Here is a 23,163-nt window from a genome sequence, read left to right as displayed (position 1 = left end):
TGTAGTTGACCTCCTTTGTACTGTTTTATTTTGAAATCTTTAAGATAATATTTGTTTTCTGTTATGTTGCTTTGACTATAGACCATATATTTGACTTTCTCCAGATTGCTTTATTTCTGTTTTATTGATTTTGTGGGATGTAAAACTGCAGTCAAGCACAACATTCCTACAGTGGGACATGTTGGGGATGTTTTGTCCCACTCAGGACAAAACTCAGGATGTTTTGTCCCACTCCTGTTTCCTCCTGAGCTGGGACAGACTTCCACTACATGTGACTTGAAGAGGGTGTTGTCTGTTGTGCTAGCATGGAAGAGCACATGGCCTCCATGTTCTGATCAGTGTGTCTTCTCCATTTTGGATGTTGCTGTGTGTTGGGAGAAGTGGCTGCTTAATCGCAGTCACTTGGGACGAACTTCTTTATGGAATAGTTCTAGTTGTGATGTAACCTAAGTCTGCCTTCAGGGATATGTCTGTGAACCTGAATGATTCTCTGAGTAAACTACTTTTATATTAACCTCAATCTTGTGTTTATTCTTTTTAAGAGGGATTAGAAGGGATTTTACCAGGAAGGAATCTTTAATAGTAAGACTCAGATGAGTCAGCAACAAGCTGATCGACGCGTAATCTAAAAAAAGGGAATGTTTGGAACTCTGCTAAAATATGGAACTTACTAGCACAAGTTAGGAAGGATATCATTAAATAGTATATGATCTCCTGCCTCCTTAATCATCCCCACAGATTTAATATGCTGTAAACCGCTTTGAGATTTTTCTTTATAATATAAACATTATAGAAATATATATACAGTGGTGCCTCGCTTAACGAACGCCCTGCTTAACGAAATTTCCGCTTAACGAAAGGATTTTTCGAGCAGAGGTTGCTTCGCTAGACGAATGCGTTTTCGTCTAGCGAATCACGGTTTCCCATAGGAATGCATTGAAATTCAATTAATGTGTTCCTATGGGCAAAAAACAATTCGAAAAAAATTCAATGCATTCCTATGGGACTCGCTAGACGAATTTTTTCGTTATAAGAAAAGACCCGTGGAACGAATTAAATTTGTCTAGCGAGGCACCACTGTAGAATCATAGAATCATAGAGTTGGAAGAGACAACAAGGGCCATCCAGTCCAACCCCCTGCCGAGCAGGAAACACCATCAAAGCATTCCTGACATATGCCTGTCAAGCCTCTGCTTAAAGACCTCCAAAGAAGGAGACTCCACCACACTCCTTGGTAGCAAATTCCACTGCCGAACAGCTCTTACTGTCAGGAAGTTCTTCCTAATGTTTAGGTGGAATCTTCTTTCTTGTAGTTTGAATCCATTGCTCCGTGTCCGCTTCTCTGGAGCAGCAGAAAACAACCTTTCTCCCTCCTCTATATGACATCCTTTTATATATTTGAACATGGCTATCATATCACCCCTTAACCTTCTCTTCTTCTATATACATATTCATATATACATACACACACACACATATATATGATAGCTCATGGTTTGGGCTGTGGTGCAGCCCAGACCTGGTTCCTTCCAAGATTCATCCATGCTTGCTCACGGAACCTTTTTCTTCCCCTGATATTAGACAACTAATGGAGCAATGTATTTGCTTTGTAGGATTTGCGAGAGCTTCTCATTAAGACGGACAGAACTTGGCAGAAGAGCAAAGGGTTCCTTCCGATCTCTCAGAGGCTTCCTGAGAGCACAGATGGATGAGCGAGACTCATCTGGCCCAGGAGCTGGAAGAGGCCATGCCATACAATCTGGGAGCAGAGAGGGATTCTGGGAAAACTCTGTGCAGAAGATCCTCGGTGAGGAGGACGCCCTCCGCTCGGAGGTGCAGAGCCAGAAGTTGAGGCAGTTCTGCTGCCAGGAGGCCAAAGGACCCCGAGAGGTTTGCAGCCGACTCTACCACTTTTGCCACCAGTGGCTGAAGCCAGAAAGGCACACGAAAGCTGAGATGCTGGACCTGGTGATCTTGGAGCAGTTCCTGGCTGTCCTTCCCCCGGAGATGGAGAGCTGGGTGAGGGAATGCGGAGCAGAGACCAGTTCCCAGGCGGTGGCCCTGGCCGAAGGTTTCCTCCTGAGTCAGGCAGAGGAGAGAAAGCAGGTGAGAGAGACTTTCCTCTGGATACTTCCAAGGGGTTCCAAAAAGGACGGACGGAGAATATCCCATAATGTTCTACTGATAACCCATCCGTTTTCTGGAAAGGCATCCATAATAACAACAACAATAATAGTGCTTTATTATTTATACCCCGCCCATCTGGCTGGGTTCCCCCAGCCACTCTGGGCGGCTTCCAACAAAATATTAAAATACAGAAATCCATCATCCATGGAATGAGATCTAACACCCTTAAAGCTGTTGGACCTGACATTCATTTTTTAATCCTTCTCCCCATTCTCTGTTTCGAATCCTTGTTTCTTTTTTCAGGGAAAGGATCTCTTTGCAGAAATGGGCCAGATTTCTTCTGAGGCAGAGAGACCTCCGTTGAACACCAGACAGAGGCAGCTGGGTAAGGAGGGAGGAGTTTTTATGTTTAGTCTCATTCTGTTGGTTTTCCAACTCATAGGTGGGTTCTTTTCATATTTTGTAGGGGGAGATAGAGGAGGGGAGATACATTTTTTCACAACTAACATCTGAAATGCGCCCCAACATCCAAATACTCTCAGCAGGAGAGACTTTCTCAAAGGCCCCTCTGTAGTTTGAGAGTCACTGATTCACCTGTGAGAGAAGCAGGCAATCTGGGCCTCCCCCTTACCTTTTTCCTCTTGCAGGTGACACAGTGATACTGGCTAGACCTCTTCATCCATCTTTACATGGCGACAGAGGAGAAGCAGCGGCTGTGGAACCAGATCAGGTCAGGGAAACTGCCTTGTGGGGACAGAGGCCAAGGGCTGGAAATATGTCTTAGGTCAAGGAGTGCTGGAGAACAACAGTGTTGTCTCAGAGGAGGACATTTCCCTTTTCTTTTAGGGTCCAGTGTGCTTTGAAGATGTTGCTGTTCATTTCACAGACGAGGAGTGGGCGTTGCTGGATTCTGACCAGAGAGCTCTGCATAAGGACGTCATGGAGGAGAATCGTGGGGTCGTGGCCTCTCTTGGTAAGGCTCCCTGTTGGATCATCATATCTGCCTGGAAATTTAAAAATACCTCTGATGAACCTCATATATTTTCACAGAGATCAACAGCGCCCCCTTAAAACACCTGGGATTTCAATAATAATGATAATTTATTATTTATACCCCGCCCATCTGGCTGGGCTTCCCCAGCCACTCTGGGCGGCTTCCAACAACCATTAAAATACAATAATCTATTAAACATTAAAAGCTTCCCTAAACAATATTCCCACAATAAACCTTGAACAGTAAATTACTGTTTTTTCGGTAAATGTTCTTCCTCCAGTTGCAGCTTCTGAAACAAGGATCAGGCTGGTCTGAACTACCATTTTAACTGTAAACTTCAGAGTTGTTAGGGAATTTGAAGTTGCTTTTCTCAGGTTTTCAGTTTTTGTATTTTTTCTCGTCAGTCTTTGGCTGTCCAAAGAGAAGACTGTCATTGGAAATGGAGGGGATTCCATGATGGAGCCAAACAAAATCCATTCGAGGGCAGAGCCAGGCTTATATAATTACAGGTTCCCCTAAGGATGTCAGTTGATCCCCGTAAATTAATGCACCCAACCCTTCAGTGAAACCATCCATCTAACCCACTTTGTGTTATTCCTCTATGACCAGTCTTAACAAGTATTCTTCATTAATTTCTCCCTGAGGCTCTAATCCATTTCTCTTCATTGTAGATAATGATGGACTGGAAATTAAGATCAAGGGTGACCATGACAAAATCCCCACAATGGAGAAGCCATATCAATATCTTGAATGTGGAAAAGTTTCTCATTCTACTCCCCATCCAAGAAATCCCACTGGGAAGAAACCCTATAAGTGCTTGGAATGTGGAAAGAGCTTCAGTCAAAGCACCCATCTCATTTCCCATCAAAGAATTCATACAGGGGAGAAACCATATCACTGCATGGAATGTGGAAAGAGCTTCAGTCGGAGCTTCTCTCTCACTTCCCATCAAAGAATTCATACAGGGGAGAAACCATATCAGTGCGTAGAATGTGGAAAGAGCTTCAGTCAGAGCTTCTCTCTCACTTCCCATCAAAGAATTCATAGAGGGGAGAAACCCTATCACTGCATGGAATGTGGAAAGAGCTTCAGGAAGAGCTCCAGTCTCACTTCCCATCAGAGAATTCATACAGGGGAGAAACCCTACAAGTGTGTGGAATGTGGAAAGAGCTTCAGGCAGAAGTCCAATCTCACTTCCCATCAAATGATTCATACAGGGGAGAAACCCTATCAGTGCAGAGAATGTGGGAAGAGCTTCAGTCAAAACGCCCATCTCACTTCCCATCGAATGATTCATACAGGGGAGAAACCCTATCAGTGTGTGGAATGTGGAAAGAGCTTCAGTACGAGCTCCGATCTCACTTCCCATCACAGAATTCATACAGGGGAGAAACCCTATCAGTGCAGAGAATGTGGGAAGAGCTTCAGTCAAAATGCCCATCTCACTTCCCATCAAATGATTCATACGGGGGAGAAACCCTATGAGTGTGTGGAATGTGGAAAGAGCTTCAGTACGAGCTCCTCTCTTAGTTCCCATCACAGAATTCATACAGGGGAGAAACCCTATCAGTGTGTGGAATGCGGAAAGAGCTTCAGGAAGAGCTGCCATCTCACTTCACATCAAAGAGTTCATTTAGGGGAGAAACCCTATCAGTGTGTGGAATGTGGAAAGAGCTTCACTACGAGCTCCAGTCTCATTAAGCATCAGATAATTCATACAGGGGAGAAACCGTATCAGTGTGTGGAATGTGGAAAGAGTTTCTGTCGGAGCACCGATCTCACTTCACATCAAAGAGTTCATTCAGGGGAGAAACCCTATCAGTGCGCGGAATGTGGAAAGAACTTCAGTCACAACTCCTCTCTCACTTTCCATCAAAGAATTCATACAGGGGAGAAACCCTATCAGTGTGTAGAATGTGGAAAGAGCTTCAGTCAGAGCTCCAAACTCATTTCCCATCAAAGAATTCATACAGGGGAGAAACCCTATCAGTGCGTGGAATGTGGAAAGAGCTTCAGTCAGAGCTCCCATCTCGCTTCCCATCAAAGAATTCATATGAAGGGTGGAAATAACTTCAGTATACAGCTTTAATTGTTCAGGGGGAAATGCACCACTTTAACAAGGACTTGGTCTGATTGGCATCTAATCCTCTTTTAAAATGTGTTGGTGAGATCAGAGCCCAGTATGGGTCACATGATCTCCTGCAATGATTTTGCAAAGTTTTTTACAGGTTTTGGGCTGTTTGTTTTGTGTTTTCATATTTTGATTTTATGTTTTAACCTTCCTGAGAACTGTGGGTGTAGGGAATCGGAGCCAACTCTTAGAGGGTGAGGGGTCTTTGCCCACCAAAAATATTTGAGGGTGCCACCCCCCAGTTGATAGGCATTCCCTTTAAATTGGCATGCATGCACCACACCATGTGATTGATTATGCGAGGAGGGGCTTACTAAACCCCTTCTATATTTTATTCAAGTTGGCAACCCTAGTATAGGGCGGTATAGAAATTTAATAAATGCTTATATAAAATAAAACCGTCTTGGTCGCCTTTATTAGCACATGTTCCAGCTTGTCAATATCCTTCTTATTATCATTTTAAAAATTTATGTGCCCTTTATCTGAAGATTTCACGGTGGTTCACAACATAAACAGACAGGTTGAAAGAACGTATTTCTCAAAAACAAGTCAAGGCAGAGAAATCTCTACTTTTCTTTTCTTTTTTTCTTTTGGATGGAATTACAAACTTTGTTGATCAGGGGACTGCTGTGGAAATAGTGCAAGTTGATTTCAGTAAGACTTTTGACAAAGTCCCCTGCGACATTCATGTGAGGAAGCTGGTAAAATGTGGGCTGAACGAGGTAACTGTTAGGCGGATTTGAGTGACCAAACCCAAAGAGGACTCCTTCGTGGTTCCTCATCATCCTGGGGGAAAGTGACAAGAGGGGTGCTGCAGGGTTATGTCCTGGTCCCATTGTTGTTCAACGTCTTTATAAATGACTTGGATGAAGGAACTGAGGGGATGGATGCTCATCACATTTGCAGACGACACCAAACGGGTCAAAGATCAAAGGCAGTAATAGTACCACTTTATTCGGTTTTGGTCAGACCCCACCTAGAATACTGTGTTCAATTCTGGGCACCACAATTCAAGTATCTTAAATTTTGTTTGCCTAGGGAAATGTTTGTTGAATACCTATATTGTTAAGACTTTTGCCCGAATCCACCCAGCACTCATGGGAAAATGTGTGATCTTTTTTTTAAAAAAATATATTTTTATTAATTTTCCAATTAAAACCAATTATATCACATTCATTATTTCAAATTATACACATATATATATCAATCAAACCGAATGTTATGCCAAATCGTCTAGAGAATTTTTTATTTGGGTTCCCATGCTTCAAGAAATTGGGGATTCCTCGCAACCGTCCACTGCCGTCTTTTTTCTAAAGTTCAAATCGTCCTCCAAGTTCATAATAATCCAGATCTTCCCCTTACAGTCACATAGATGTTTTCCACTTTCAACCGATTGTTTCCCAGCTGCTGAGATAAATATCAAACAAGGTTTCACAAATGTTCTTTCTCCTGTGTGGGTTAATCAGTCCAGCCTCCCCAAAAATCTTCTTAGTCTGGAGCTCCCTGTTGCGTCGAAGCAGCGCCATCTTAAAAAACTCAAATCACTTTCGTTTTCTCTCATAGCCATGAAGATTAACGATCTTTATAAAATTTACAGCTTTTCCAGGCAGAAGACCCAAACATCAAACCATAAACTCTTGGTAAATTAATGGATCTCCTTGCCCTATAGCTGAACTTAGCTTCAGGTCGCTGCTCCAATTCAAAGTGCGTCACAGCTCATAAATCCTCCGAACGCGTCCAGGACTCCTTCCGTCCGACTAGGGGGGGGGGGGCTTTTCTCATCGGCAACTCCACATCTTTAAAAAATATGCTCAGTAACAACAGTTTATAAAGTTCAACTCACACAGTCTTTTGCTTCTCTTTCACTCCAAACAAGCCAGGACATCGCGTCTGGGAAGGTACGAAGTAACTCATATGAAGAAAAATTAAAAAAAAACTCAATTCCCTTATCGCTCCGTCCCCATCAATCCTTCTTCCAGATGATATACAGCCTTTGACTCCTCTCCCTCAGCAGCATAAATTTCTCAGCAGTAAACAGCGCTTCTTCCCCTCCTTCTGAAGTATGTCCATAGATTTAAGCCTAATTATCTTCTTTAACCATGGAAATCCCCGCCATGCAGATTAGCGTCCGGGAGTCCTGGCCCTCGTAAGTGCTTTTCAGCCCAAGCTCCCCCCACTCCATAAACAGTCGGAGTGGGTCTGGGGGCATCGCGGGCCAGCGGCCCCTCTCCGTAACCCCCGGAGAGGGTAGGGGGTTGCCATTTACTCCCCTAGCAACCGCCAAATTCCTTACGAAGGTCAGAGGGATGGAAAACAGGTCCGCCATTCCTGCCGGCGGGAACCGGAACGGAAAATGTGTGATCTTTTAGACTAATCAAATGAAACTTTAACAGATTGAGGTTGAATCCTGACAAGACAGAAGTACTGTTTCTGGGGGACAGGAGGCGGGCAGGTGTGGGGGGACACCCTGGGCCTGAATGGGATAACTGTGTCCCTGAAGGACCAGGTGCGCAGCCTGGGAGTCATTTTGGACTCACAGCTGTCCATGGAGGCGCAGGTCAATTCTGTGTCCAGGGCAGATGTCTATCAGCTCCATCTGGTACGCAGGCTGAGACCCTACCTGCCTGCAGACTGTCTCGCCAGAGTGGTGCATGCTCTAGTTATCTCCCGCTTGGACTACTGTAATGCACTCTACATGGGGCTACCTTTGAAGGTGACCCGGAAACTGCAACTAACCCAGAATGCGGCAGCTAGACTGGTGACTGGGAGCGGCCGCCAAAACCACATAACACCGATCTTGAAAGATCTACATTGGCTCCCAGTATGTTTCCGAGCACAATTCCAAGTGTTGGTGCTGACCTTTAAAGCCCTAAATGGCCTTGGTCCAGTATACCTGAAGGAGCGTCTCCTCCCCCATCATTCTGCCCGGACACTGAGGTCCAGTACCGAGGGCCTTCTGGCGGTTCCCTCGTTGCGAGAAGCCAAGTTGCAGGGAACCAGGCAGAGGGCCTTCTCGGTGGTGGCGCCCGCCCTGTGGAACGCCCTCCCATCTGATGTCAAAGAGAAAAACAGCTACCAGATTTTTAGAAGACATCTGAAGGCAGCCCTGTTTAGGGAGGCTTTTAATCTTTAATAAATTATTTTATATCATTTTTCTGTTGGAAGCCGCCCAGAGTGTCTGGGGAAACCCAGCCAGATGGGTGGGGTATAAATAATAAATTATTATTATTATTACTATGATTAATATTATTATTATTGTTATTGCAAATGTGGAATGGGTATTACATGGCAGCTGTAGTTGAAGCAGATGAGTGGGCGCCTGTGGGAGAAAAAGTTCTCTCAATCCACTCTCTGCATGCCGTGCAGAAATTCATAAACATCCATCATAGAATTCTCCCACCAGACATTACCAGGCTTTCAAAGGCAGAATTGTCCAACAACTTTCAGGGTGTCCTGGTTTTTGCTTTTTGAAATCGGGCAACCCTAGGTCACTTGGGATACAATGGAGAATTATCCTTCAGGGCTGAAGTCAAGCTGTTGGAAGATTGCAGCACCTGCAATAGAAGCCGATACAGGGGAGACATGTTTAGTTTCAGCTGGGGCTGATGAAGGCATCTGTTTGTGCTGCTGGAGATGCACCCAGGCATCCCTGCTCTCCTCCCAGAGGTCATTCCTTCTCTAGACCATCTTGTCTGTCTCCAGGCACTGCGGTCGTCTGTGGACTGTATCTCTCTTCCCTCACCCAAAGGGAGAGCTGAAAGATGGATAAATAGACCCAGGAAGTGAGTATTATGTGTGAGGCCATGGCATGCAGACAACAGGGTCTGGTTATCATAGGCACCTGAGTCAAGAAGAGGAGTATTTGTTTCAAGAAACAGTGAGAGGAGGTGAGTGCGCCATGAATTTGGTGGTGATCTTTCTGAACAGAATTTGTGATCTTGTCATGTTTTTATTTGAACTTAAATTACACAAAGGAGGATATTTTCATAGAATCTTAGAGTTGGAAGGGACTCCAAGGGTCATCTAGTCCAACCCCCTGCTATGCAGGAATCTCACCAAAGCATCCCTGACAGATGGCCATCCAACCTCTGCTTCAAAACCTCCAAGGAAAGGAAAGTCCACCACCACTTGTGGGAGTCTTCCACTGTCGAAGAGTTCTTACTGTCAGAAAGTCCCCCCCCCCAAATGTTTAGTCAGAATCTCCTCTCTTTCAACTTGAAGCCATTGGTTTGAGTCCTACCCTCCAGAGCAGCAGAAAACAAGCTTGCTCCCTCCTTCATGTGACAGCCCTTAGAATATTTGAAGATGGCTCTCCTATCTCCAATCAGTCTCCTCTTTTCCAGGCTAAACATACCCAGCTCCACCAACCGTTCCTCTTAAGGCTTAGTTTCCAGAACCTTGATTGTTGTGGTTGCCCTTCTCTGCCCACCTTCCAGCTTGTCAACATCCTTCTTAAAGGTATTTTAAAGTGTTCCCACAGTCTTCCAAGTGTGGTCTGACTGAGGCAGAATAGAGTGGGACTATTACCTCCCTTCATCTGGACACTAGACTTCTTTTGATGCAGCCTAGAATGGCCTTTTTTGCTGCTGCATCACACTGTTGACTCATGTTAAGCTTGTGGTCCGCCAAGATCCCTAGATCCTTTTCAAACGTACTGCTTGTAAGCCAGGTGTCCTTCACCTTATATTTGTGCATCTGGTTCTTCCTGACTAAGTGCAGAACCTGACATTTGTCCCTACTGAAATTCATTTTCTGATTCTGTTTTCTGTAGCTTTAGTTACCCCTCCCAGTTTGGTGTCATCTGCAGATTTGATGAGCATCCCCTCAATTCCTTCACCCAAGTCGTTTATAAAGACATTGAACAACAACAGGCCCAAGACAGAAGCCTGCGGCACAGCACTTGTTACTTTTTCCCAGGATGACGAGGAACCATTAAGGAGTAATCACTCTGTCAACCAGCTACAAATCCACAGGGGCGTACCCAGGATCAAAACTAAGGGGGGAGCCATGGTCGTTCAGGGGCAGGGCCAAGGCACGGGAGGGGAGGGGCCACAAAGTGGGAACGTGGGCGGGGCTACAGGGCCAGCGGGCCCGACGACATTGTGGAGGCGGCGGCAGCGGCCACCTTGTGCTTCTGGGGCTGGCAGCGTCCCTGCTTGGCTGGAGAGGACGGGAGGGTCGGGCAGGCAAGAGGGGGTGGTAGGGCGGGCGAGGGCGAGGCAAGGCACGGCCACAGTCACGACAGCTCCGAGGCGTTGCTGCATATCAGCATAATATTTCAACCATATCATGGGTTCAAGCCCCACCGTGGGGGAAAATTCCTGCATTGCAGGGGGTTGGACTAGATGACCCTTGTGGTCCCTTCCGACTACAATTCCATGATTCTATTGATATATTACCATAACATATGCATCATTCTGCTTTCTTGAATTGTCCTACTCCTAGGCATAGCAGCCAACTCCTAGAGGCCTAGGTGCCTTCCCCCCCCCCAATTACTGGTAAATGCCGTATTTGAAAGAGTCATCCCCCCCCCATGTTGATGGGCTTTCTATGTGGAGCTTACCTCTCTCCCCCCCCCCAGTATTTTATTAATGATGGAAGAAGGAGGGAAGGAAGGAAGAAATACCAGCTTCCTCACAAGAATATCATGGGGGACTTTCTCAAAAGCCTTACTGAACTCAAGATACACTATGTCCACAGCATTTCCCTGATCCACCAAGTTTGTAATTCCATCAAAACAAAACAAAACAAAACAAGTTTGGTCCGGCATGACTTATTTTTCTTAGCAATCACAGCACCCTTTTCTAAATGCTCACAGACCAACTTGAATTATCTTTTCTCGGACCTTCCCTGGTATCGATGTCAAGCTCACCAGTCGGTAGTTACCTGGGCCTTCCTCCCCCCCCCTTTGAAGATGGGGACAACATTTGCCCACCTCCAGTCTGTAGGGACCTCACCTGTTGGATGGCTGGGAGAATGGTGATGGCAGCTGCTGCATAGTAAGATCCAGTGGGCAGCACTGCAGGGTTGTTGTGCAGCAGATGGGCAAAAAAGTGGGTGTGAGGAGCTCTCCTGAGGCTCCAATCCAACTTCTCTACAATGCATAGAACCACTAAAACACATATTCTGTAACATTCTCAACTGGCTACACAGTACTACCTGAGTTTGAAGGGGGAAATTATTATTTATTCAATTTATATACAGCCCTTTATCAAAAGATCCCAGGGCAGTGTGCAACATTACAAACACATTGCAAAACATCAAGGATAAAACATAATAAAAACATGTTGTTGTTGTTGTTTAGTTGTTTAATCGTGTCTGACTCTTTGTGACTCCATGGACCAGACCATCAGGTCCTCTGTCATCCCCTTCTCCTTGTGCCCTCCATCTTTCCCAACATCAGGGTCTTTTCCATGGAGTCTTCTCTTCTCATGAGGTGGCCAAAGTATTGGAGCCTCAGCTTCACAATCTGTCCTTCCAGTGAGCACTCAGGGCTGATTTCCTTCAGAATGGATAGGTTTGATCTTCTAGCAGTCCATGGGACTCTCAAGAGTCTCCTCCAGCACCAGAATTCAAAAGCATCAATTCCTCAGTGATCAGCCTTCTTTATGGTCCAACTCTCACTTCCATACATCACTACTGAGAAAACCATAGCTTGAACTATACGGACCTTTGTCGGCAAGGTGATGTCTCTGCTTTTTAAGATGCTGTCTAGGTTACTAGGCTATACTATAGTAAAAAGCATACGGACACATAATAATAAATCAATGTGATAAAAAAGAATATCCACTCTGTGTTTCAGTGCTCACTGAATCCAGAAGGAACACAGAGGCACTGATCATGTCCTCTTTCCATCAAGGCAACTTCACCACTGCCATGTAATTTTAGTCGGCTTCCCGGGCATGGAAGCATCTCACTTCTGGGGAGACGGGGGGGTGGGGGTCCCAGAGCTGCAGAAGGGGAGGATGCCTGGGGGGGACGGGACAAACCCAAGTCAGGGAGGAGAGGGTCCTGTCAGGGGGGGGGGCGAGGTCTGCAAGGCTCTCCTTCCTGGAGATTAGAGGATCCCAAACTCCTCCCAAGTCTCCCTTCTTCAAACAAATGAGTCCCTAGGACTTTAACTCTGTGTGACGTCAATCAGCGTCATTTCACAACAGAGGAAACACGTGCAAATGGTTTTCCAAAGGTGGGCGAGGAGGTGGACTAGCCCTCCCCCCCCCAAAAAAAAAATAACGGAAGGAAGGAACAATGAATAGAAATCTGAGGTCCTGCTGCAGGAGCCTGCAATTCAAGAGAGAGGGCGGGCTGAGCTGGGTGGATTCGGCTTTGCAAGGGTTAAAGGGAACTGAGCTGCCTTCCTAGAGAGGACAGGAAGCAAGGGGGGGGGGTCCAGGTCCTCCAGAGCCAAGACCCCTCCCTCCCTCCCCAGTCCTCCTTTCCTGCTTTGGTGTCTCTCCTGCAAGGGCTGCATCGCTGTCCCTTCACTCCTGGGATGATCGGGTGAGTCTCCTCTCTCTCTCTCTCTCTCTCTCTCTCTCTCTCTCTCTCTCTCTCTCTCTCTCTCTCTCTCTCTCTCTCTCTCTCTCTCTCTCTCTCTCTCTCTCTCTCTCTCTCTCTCTCTCTCTCAGCGTCATTGCACAACAGAAGAAACATGTGCAAATGGGTTTCCAAAGCTGGACGAGGAGGTGGAGTAGCCCCCCCCCCCCAAAAAAAAGAAACCCACGAGGAGGAAGGAAGGAAGAAAAGGTGGGAGAGAAAGGCCAGGAATAAAGAGAGGGATCCTAGCCCATAGTCTGGCTGCTGCATTGCAAATCAGTTTCCCAGTCGTCTCCAAGGGCAGCTCCACATGGAGGCCACTGCAGCAATCCCCTCGCACCCAGAGCATGGCATCCCAGGACCACATCCTCTCTGTCCCAAAGGGATGGTTGCTGGTAAACCAGTTGAGCCAGAAATGGGCGCTGCTACTCACTGAGCCTCCAGGGACCTTGGCATCCATGGCTGTGTTTGTGTGTTAAGCTGTCTAATAGAATAATAATACTAAATTACCTGCCTAAATTTCAAGGGTGATGTCTTGGGCCCCAGCCACTTGGCCCTTAGGGGGTTGTCCAGATACATACCTGTCTCTCAGAGCAAATAAAAAGGGACCCCACCCCAGGAGTCTGTCTGGACAGCAGCAGAGAGGCCAAGTGCAATAAAATGAGTCAGAAGCAGGGGGGTGGGGAGCAACTGCTGAGGACCCCTGGGTGACGGCCCCCACTAGAGCCAAGCATCCATTTTTCACAATATACCAATGACTCAGTTCTGTTAGTCAGTTCTGACTTCATGCATTGAAGGGAAGGCAGAAGAAACAAGGGTCATTCATCTCCCAGAAATTCCTTCAGCTACCTCTACATTTTGCACTGCTATCTTATAGGAGGGCTAGAGTAGGGGTCAGCAAGGTTTCCCAGCCGTGGGCCATATCACTGCCACGGACCATTGTCCTTTGGGCGGACATGGGTGGACATGCGCAGCGCAGTGCCGGAAATCGCGTCTGTGCATGTCCGCAACGCCGAAAATCGCTTTTGCGCATGCCCAGAAGCCAAAAATCGCGCCTGCGCAGAAGCGATTTTCGGCATCTGGGCATGCACAGATGCGATTTCTGGTATCTGCGCATGTGCAGATGCCATTTCTGGCACCACTCAGCGAGTTCCCCCCACTGCACTGTGCTGGTTTAGCGCAGCACGCAGGGGACTTGCTGAGCGGGCGGCTGGGATGCTGACCGGATGGATAATGGAATCAGCAAGGAATACCCACATGACCTGGAGGTGCTGCTGTGCAATGCCAGGTCGCTGATCCACAAGACCATTGCCATCCACGACCTGATTGTGGATGGAGGATTTGACCTGGCATGTGTGACAGAGACCCGGTTGGATGAAGCAGATGGGCCTCTCCTTGCCGCTGCCCACCAGGTTTCTCTTATGCACAGCAACCCAGGCCTTGTGGGTGGGCAGGGGGGGTTGCAGTGATTTTTTAGGATGTCATTAGTTTGAACCAGGTGTCCTATTGGTAAGACCCAGTTCTCTGAGTTCATGTTCTGGAAGTTGGGCAATAGGGGCAGTACAGGATTCCTTTTGGTGTACCGACCTCCCCGCTGCACCAAGGATTCCCTGCCCGAGCTGCTTCAGGTTGTGGCGGATATCCTCCTGGAGACACCTAGTTTGGTTGTCCCAGGGGATTTTAACATTCATGCCAACACGACCTTACAAGGGGCCGCTCGGGACTTCGTGGAAAGCATGGCCTCAATGGGGTTGTCCCTGAATAAGTCTGGCCCAACTCATAGCTGCGGACATGCCTTGGACCTGGTGTTTACCTCTATGGATGCTGGTAAGTAAAAGCGAAACAAAAGAAGTGCCATGGTCAGATCACTACCTGGTGCAACCGGACTTCTCCGCGACCCTTCCCCTCTGCAGGGAGGTGGGACCGATTCGGATGGTCCGCCCCTGCCACTTAATGGATCCAAATGGTTTCCAGAGAGTGGTAGGGAATGCTCTATCCCATGTTGATGGTCTTTCAGCCGATTCCCTGGTGGCCCGCTGGAATGTGGAGTTAACCAGGGCTATTGGCTGTCTGGCTCCGATTGCATGGAGCCCGGACAGCCCCATGGTTTTCCACGGATCTGAGGGCAATGAAACAATCGCTGAGACGGCTAGAGCGCCGGTGGCAGATAACTCATTCTGAAGCTGACCGGACATGGGTTAGAGCTCAGTGTCGAGCCTACCAAGTGGCGGTAGCGAGGGCGAAGAAGCTTTCTTCACCGCCTCTATTGCATCTGCAGAAAACAGCAGCAGGAGACTCTTCCAGGTGGTTCGCAATTTAGCGGAACCACCTGCTCCATCGGGGCCCAGCACGGACCACATGATCTCCTGCAACGATTTTGCAAAGTTTTTTGCAGATAAAGTCGCTCAGATTCGGGAAGAGGTAGACTCCACCATGGGAGCAGGGCCGGGGCAGGGGAGTGCTAGAGTCCTGTCTAGTCCAGTTGCGTGGGATCAATTCCAATCTGTTACCTCCGAGGATGTGGACAGGCTGCTTGGACAAGTGAAACCTACCACCTGTCTCCTTGATCCTTACCCATCCTGGCTTATAAAAGCTAGCCGGGACGGGCTGCGCGATGGGCTCCGTGGGGTGGTGAATGCTTCTCTCTGTGAGGGAGCCTTCCCAGACCCGCTGAAAGAGGCGGTTATTAAACCACTTCTTAAAAAACCATCTTTAGATGCGGCCAATATGGCCAACTATCGCCCAGTCTCAAATCTTCCATTCTTGGGCAAGGTGATTGAGTGAGTGGTTGCTGAACAACTCCAGGCACGCCTGGAAGAAGCGGACCATTTGGATCCCTTCCAGTCGGGATTCAGGCCTAATCATGGGACTGAAACTGCCTTGGTCGCACTGGTCGATGATCTCCGGTGGGCTAGGGACAAAGGTGAGAGCTGTTTCCTAGTTCTGCTGGATCTCTCAGCGGCTTTTGACACAATCGACTATAACATCCTTCTGGACCGTCTAGAGGGGTTGGGAACTGGGGGCACTGTCATGCAGTGGTTCCGCTCCTTCCTCCTGGGCCGTGTTCAGAAAGTGGTGGGGGGGATGAGTGTTCAGACCCCAGGGCTCTCACTTGTGGGGTGCCTCAGGGTTCTGTCCTCTCCCCCATGCTTTTTAACATCTATATGCAGCCGCTGGGAGAGATCATCAGGGGGTTTGGGCTGGGTGTTCATCAGTATGCGGATGATACCCAGCTCTACCTCTCTTTTAAAGCAGAACCAGTGAAGGCGATGAATGTCCTGTGTGAGTGCTTGGAGGCGGTTGGAGGTTGGATGGCGGCTAACAGAATGAGGTTGAATCCTGACAAGACAGAAGTACTGTTTCTGGGGGACAGGAGGCGGGCAGGTGTGGGGGACTCCCTGGGCCTGAATGGGATAACTGTGTCCCTGAGGGACCAGGGGTGCAGCCTGGGAATCATTTTGGACTCACGGCTGTCCATGGAGGCGCAGGTTAATTCTGTATCCAGGGCAGCTGTTTATCAGCTCCACCTGGTACGTAGGCTGAGACCCTACCTGCCTGCAGACTGTCTCACCAGAGTGCTGCATGCTCTGGCAATCTCTTGCTTGGACTACTGCAATGCGCTCTATGTGGGGCTACCTTTGAAGGTGACTCGGAAACTGAAACTAATCCAGAATGCAGCAGCTAGACTGGTGACTGGGAGCAGCTGCCGAGACCACATAACCCCGGTCCTAAGAGACCTACATTGGCTCCCAGTACGTTTCCAAGCATAATTCAAAGTGTTGGTGCTGACTTTTAAAGCCCTAAATGGCCTCGGTCCAGTATACCTGAAATGCGTCTCCACCTCCATCACTCTGCCTGGACACTGAGGTCCAGTGCCGAGGGCCTTCTGGCGGTTCCCTCGCTGCGAGAAGCAAAGCTACAGGGAACCAGGCAGAGGGCCTTCTCGGTAGTGGCGCCTGTCCTGTGGAACGCCCTCCCACCAGATGTCAAAAAGAAAAATAACTACCAGATTTTTAGAGGACATCTGAAGGCAGCCCTGTTTAGGGAGGCTTTTAATGTTTAATAGATTACTGTATTTTATTTTTATCCTTAAGAAATTCGTTGTTTGTTGTTTAGTCGTTTAGTCATGTCCAACTCTTCGTGACCCCATGGACCATAGCACGCCAGGCACTCCTGTCTTCCACTGCCTCCCGCAGTTTGGTCAGACTCATGTTCGTAGCTTCGAGAACACTGTCCAGCCATCTCGTCCTCTGTCGTCCCCTTCTCCTTGTGCCCTCCATCTTTCCCAACATCAGGGTTTTTTCCAGGGAGTCTTCTCTTCTCATGAGGAGAAGAGAAGAGAAGAGAAGTCTTCTCTTCTCACTAATAAGAAATTAGTGTATTTTAATATTTCTGTTGGGAAACCCAGCCAAATGGGTGGGGTATAAATAAATTATTATTATTATTATTATTATTATTATTATTATTATTATTATTGGTGAGCAGGCGGCTCGTGGGCCGGTTACATGGCCTCTGTGGGCCGGATCCAGCCCATGGGCCAGTGGTTGCCAACCTCTGCGCTAGAGGCTGCTTCCTCCTCCTCCTCCTCCTCCTCCTCCTCCTCCTCCTCCTCCTCCTCCTCCTTAAAAAGGCCCTTTCCACCTGTCCTAGGGTTAAATATGTTAAATATGTATTCTGTAGTTGACCTCCTTTGTAATGTTTTAAAATATAAAATGTTCCTTTAAAATATAAAGCGTTACACAAATTAAATACCCCGTTTCTCCAAAAATAAGACGTAGCCATAAAATAAGACGTAGCAGGATTTTTAAGCATTCAAGGAATATAAGCCATACCCCGAAATTAAGACATAGTGATAAGCGCAGCAGCAATGCCAGCCGCGGCAGGAGAAGGAGAAAAAAATAAGACATCCCCTGAAAATAAGCCATAGTGTGTTTTGTTGAGGAAAATAAATATAAGAAGGTGTCTTATTTTTGGAGAAACACAGTATATATCTATCTATCTATCAATCAATCAATCAATCAATCAATAAAAAAGATAGGTCATGGTTTCGGCTGTGGTCCAGTCCAGACCTGGTTCCTTCCAAGACTCATCCATGCTTTTTCTTCCCCTGATATTAGACAACTTTTGTAATGGAGCAATGTATTTGCTTTGTAGGATTTGCTAGAGCTTCTCATTAAAACGGAAAGAACTTGGCAGAAGACTAAAAGGTTCCTTCCGATCTCTCGGAGCCATCCTGAGAGCACAGATGGATAAGCAAGATTCAACTGGCCCAGGAGCAGGAAGAGGCCATGCCATCCAAACTGGGAGCAGTGGGGGATTCTGGGAAAACCCAGTGCAGAAGATCCTGGGTGAGGAGGACACCCTCCGCTCGGAGGTGCAGAGCCAGCAGTTGAGGCAGTTCTGCTGCCAGGAGGCCAAAGGACCCCGAGAGTTTTGCAGCCGACTCTACCACTTTTGCCACCAGTGGCTGAAGCCAGAAAGGCACACGAAAGCTGAGATGCTGGACCTGGTGATCTTGGAGCAGTTCCTGGCTGTCCTTCCCCCGGAGATGGAGAGCTGGGTGAGGGAATGCGGAGCGGAGACCAGTTCCCAGGCGGTGGCCCTGGCCGAAGGTTTCCTCCTGAGTCAGGCAGAGGAGAGAAAGCAGGTGAGAGAGACTTTCCTTTGGATACTTCCAAGGGGCTCCAAACAGGACAGAGAACATCCCATAATGGTCTACTGATGGCTCTTTTTTCCCCTGGGAAGGCATCCATTAAGTGAGATCTGGCACCCTTCAAGCTGTTGGTCCTTCTCCCCGTTCTCTGTTTTGAATCCTTGTTTCTTTTTTCAGGGAAAGGATCTCTTTGCAGAAATGGGCCAGATTTCTTTTGAGGCAGAGAGACCTCCGTTGGACACCAGACAGAGGCAGCTGGGTAAGGAGGGAGAAGTTTTTTCTCCGTTTAGTCTCATTCTGTGGGTTTTCCAACTCATATGTGGTTTCTTTTTATACAGTCATAGCTTGACATCCGAACGCTTAGACTTCCAAAAGTTTCGACTTCCGAAGTCGATAACCCCCAGAAGTCCTTTCTCCGCGCAGAGCGGGGCACGTGGTCGGCGCATGCGCCGTAGCGGCGCTTCTAGAACCAAAAACCTTGACTTATGAAGATGGCTGAGGAACGGATCGTCTTCGTAAGTCGAGGTACCACTGTATTTTGCTGGGGGAGACAGTTGGGGCCCAGAGCCCAGAGGAGGGGAGATATATTTTTTCACAAGTAACATCTAAAATTCACCCAAACATCCAAATACACTCAGCAGGAGAGACTTTCTCAAAGGTCCCTCTGCAGTTTGAGATGCATTGATTAACCTGTGAGAGAAGCAGGCACTCTGTATGAGATAATTTTGTGATTGGCAATTTTCAATAACGCAGCTTTGTGAAACAGAAGATAGCAAAGAAATCTGTCTGCCTACGAACAATCCTAGCTGCGTAGCAGACGTCCAGTCCGCTTTCGTCACGAACGTCAAGCCTCTGTTTCTAAAAGTCCAGAAATTTTTACTCCCAAGTTCAGATAATAGTCCGTAACAGCAGAAACTTTATCCAACTTTCTGTGCCTGTGAAATAACTCACGTCCACTCCTTGGTTCGTTAAAACAAAGAAGATTTATTGCTTAGGGCAGCTCAGCCTGGTGAATTCAACTCCATCCCGGCTGGAAGCTGCGACACGACAGACAGAATAAACACACAGCGTTCTCAAGTAATAGAAAAATACAACAGTACACAGGTACTTCCTGTTTACATGAGCACGCACAGGCCCCATGATACAGGACGATTGCTGAGCTATTAACCCTCTCAGCTCACACTCTGGGCCTCCCCCTTACCTTTATCCTCTTGCAGGTGACACAGTGATACTGGCTAGACCTCTACATCCATCTTTGAATGGGGACAGAAGAGGAGCAGCAGCTGTGGAAACAGATCAGGTCAGGGGAAGCTGCCTTGGAGGGACAGAGGACAAGGGCTGGAAAGATGTCTTAGGTCAAGGAGTGGTGGTGAACAACAGTGTGGTCTCAGAGGAGGACATTTCCCTTTTTCTTTTAGGGTCCATTGTGCTTTGAAGATGTTGCTGTTCGTTTCACGGATGAGGAGTGGGCGTTGCTGGATCCTGACCAGAGAGCTCTACATAAGGACATCATGGAGGAGAATTGTGGGATCGTGGCCTCTCTTGGTAAGGCTCCCTGTGGGATTGTCATATCTGCCTGGAAATTCAAAAAATACCTCTATGTGATGAACATCATATATTTTCACAGAACTCAACAGCGCCCCTTAAAACACCTGGGATTTCAATATTCCCACAATAAACCTTGAACAGTAAATTACTGTTTTTTTTGTCTGTGAATGTTCTTCCTCGAGTTACAGCCTATTAAACAAGGATCAGCCTAGTCTGAACTCCCCAGGCCATTTAAATGTAAACTTCAGAGTTGTTAGGGAAGTTGAAGTAGCTTTTGTCAGGTTCTCAGTTTTTGTTTTTCCTCCCGTCAGTCTTTGGCTGTCCAAAGAGAAGACTGACATTGGAAATGGAGGGGGTTCCATGATGGAGCCAAACAAAATCCATTCGAGAGAAGAGCCAGGCTTATCGAATCACAAGTTTCCCTAAGGATGTCAGTTGATCCCCGTAAATTAACGCACCCAACCCTTTAGTAAAACCATCCATCTAAGCCACTTGTGGTATTCCTCTATTACCAGTCTTAAGAAGTATTCTTCATTAATTTCTCCCTGAGGCTCTAATCCATTTCTCTTCATTGTAGATAATGATGGACTGGAAATCAAGAACAAGGGTGACCATGACAAAATCCCCACAATGGAGAAGGCTTATAAATATCTTGAATGTGACAAAAGTTCCAATTCCACTTTTCATCAAAGAAATCCCATTGGGAAGAAAGCATATCAGTGTTTGGAATGTGGAAAGAGCTTCAGGAAGAGTTCCGATCTCATTTCCCATCAAAGAATTCATACAGGGGAGAAACCCTATCAGTGTATGGAGTGTGGAAAAAGATTCAGTCGAAGGATCAATCTCACTTCACATCAAAGAATTCATACAGGGGAGAAACCATATCAGTGTGTGGAATGTGGAAAAAGCTTCAGTCAGAGCTCCAGTCTCACTTCCCATCAAAGAATTCATACAGGGGAGAAACCCTATCAGTGCTTTGAATGTGGAAAGAGCTTTAGTCAGAGTGGCCAACTCACTTCCCATCAAAGAATTCATACAGGGGAGAAACCATATCAGTGCATGGAATGTGGAAAGAGCTTCAGGAAGAGCTCCCATCTCACTTCCCATCAGAGAATTCATACTGGGGAGAATCCATATAATTGTTTGGAATTAGGAAAGAGCTTCAGTACGAGCTCCTATGTCACTTCCCATCAAAGAATTCATACAGGGGATAAACCCTACCAGTGTGTGGAATGTGGAAAGAGCTTCAGTCGCAGCTCCGATCTCACTAAGCATCAGAGAATTCATACAGGGGAGAAACCCTATAAGTGTGTGGAATGTGGAAAGAGCTTCGCTGATAGCTCCGATCTCACTAAGCATCAGAGAATTCATACAGGGGAGAAACCCTATCAGTGTGTGGAATGTGGAAAGAGCTTCAGTCACAGCTCCTCTCTCACTTTCCATCAAAGAATTCATACAGGGGAGAAACCCTATCAGTGTGTGGAATGTGGAAAGAGCTTCAGACAGCGCTCTGATCTCACTTCCCATCAGAGAATTCATACAGGGGAGAAACCCTATCAGTGTGTGGAATGTGGAAAGAGCTTCAGACAGCGCTCCAATCTCACTTCCCATCAGAGAATTCATACAGGGGAGAAAGCCTATCAGTGTTTGGAATGTGGAAAGAGCTTCAGGAAGAGCTGTGATCTCACTTCCCATCAGAGAATTCATACTGGGGAGAATCCATATAATTGTTTGGAATTAGGAAAGAGCTTCAGTACGAGCTCCTATGTCACTTCCCATCAAATAATTCATACAGGGGATAAACCCCACCAGTGTGTGGAATGTGGAAAGAGCTTCAGTCGCAGCTCCGATCTCACTAAGCATCAGAGAATTCATACAGGGGAGAAACCCTATAAGTGTGTGGAATGTGGAAAGAGCTTCGCTGATAGCTCCGATCTCACTAAGCATCAGAGAATTCATACAGGGGAGAAACCCTATAAGTGTGTGGAATGTGGAAAGAGCTTCGCTGATAGCTCCGATCTCACTAAGCATCAGAGAATTCATACTGGAGAGAAACCCTACCAGTGTGTGGAATGTGGAAAGAGCTTCAGTCGCAGCTCCGATCTCACTTCCCATCAAAGAATTCATACAGGGGAGAAACCCTATCAGTGTGTAGAATGTGGAAAGAGTTTCAGTACGAGCTCCTATCTCACTAAGCATCAAATAATTCATACAGGGGAGAAACCCTATCAGTGCTTTGAATGTGGAAAGAGCTTCAGTCAAAAGGCCAATCTCCGTTCCCATCAAAGAATTCATAAGAAGGGTGGGAAAACCTTCATTATACAGCTTTCAGCGCTAGGGGAAAAGGCACCACTTTAAAAAGGCCTTTGACTGACTGACATCTAATGCTCTTTTAAAATCTGGTGGGGAGGTGGGGGTTACATGTTTTGGGCTGTGTGTTTTATCTTTTCATATTGTGATTCTAATGTTGTAACCATCTTGAGAGGTGTGGGTGTAGGGAATAGTAGCCAACTCTTAGAGGGTGAGGGGTCTTTGCGCCCCCCATAAAATATTTGAGGGGGCACCTCCCCCCAAATCCTAGGAATTGGCATTCAAATGACATGCATGCACCGCATCATGTGACTGTTTAACCAAGGCAGGGCTTCCTAAACCCCTTCTATATTTTATTCAAGTTGGCACCCCTGCTGTAGGGCGCTATAGAAATCAAATAAATGCATAAATAAAATAAAACTATCTTGATCGCCTTCATTTGCACACGTTCCAGCTTGTTAATATCCTTCTTATTATTATCATTTAAAAAAATTATGTGCCTTCATCTGAAGATTTCACGGTGGTTCACAACATAAACATACAGGTTGAAAGCATGGCTTTCTCAAAAGAAAGTCAAGTGAGAGAAATCTCTCCTTTTATTCTTTTCTTTTTTGGATGGAGTTACAAACTGTTGATCAGGGGACTGCTGTGGAAATAGTGCATCTTGATTTTGTAGGAGGTGTCGATCAGAATTTGTTTTGAGCCACCAATCTGAGTGCAAATGATCCCCAAGCTGGTATAGCCTTTAAGGTAAAAAGTTCATGCAAAGGTTATGCAATGCCAGCCTAGAAACATGAGGAATGAACTGTGAGTGAACTAAGCCCACCTAACCAGTTGAACAGGCGAGAATCTTGCCAAAGGATC

The 23,163-nt window shown here is 46.8% G+C and overlaps 1 protein-coding gene across 1 annotated transcript in view; it reads left to right on the top strand.

Annotated features, from left to right (window-relative positions):
- Positions 1 to 23,163, top strand: part of LOC118085028 (uncharacterized) — a 46,511-nt gene that overhangs the window by 9,351 nt on the left and 13,997 nt on the right. The window contains exons 2-11 of the mRNA XM_088669013.1: positions 1,614 to 2,106; positions 2,431 to 2,512; positions 2,775 to 2,857; positions 2,974 to 3,100; positions 3,793 to 5,203; positions 17,955 to 18,435; positions 18,619 to 18,700; positions 19,659 to 19,741; positions 19,860 to 19,986; positions 20,567 to 22,344. Coding sequence (XP_088525139.1) covers positions 1,614 to 2,106; positions 2,431 to 2,512; positions 2,775 to 2,857; positions 2,974 to 3,100; positions 3,793 to 5,203; positions 17,955 to 18,435; positions 18,619 to 18,700; positions 19,659 to 19,741; positions 19,860 to 19,986; positions 20,567 to 22,344 — 4,747 coding nt within the window. The remainder of the gene's footprint in view (positions 1 to 1,613; positions 2,107 to 2,430; positions 2,513 to 2,774; positions 2,858 to 2,973; positions 3,101 to 3,792; positions 5,204 to 17,954; positions 18,436 to 18,618; positions 18,701 to 19,658; positions 19,742 to 19,859; positions 19,987 to 20,566; positions 22,345 to 23,163) is intronic.

This window comes from Zootoca vivipara, chromosome 4 (assembly GCF_965207765.1).
Source record: "Zootoca vivipara chromosome 4, rZooViv2.hap1.1, whole genome shotgun sequence".
Lineage (NCBI taxonomy): Eukaryota > Metazoa > Chordata > Lepidosauria > Squamata > Lacertidae > Zootoca > Zootoca vivipara.
Note: the sequence above shows the minus strand (reverse complement) of the source record. Positions and strands in the feature narration are given on the sequence as shown.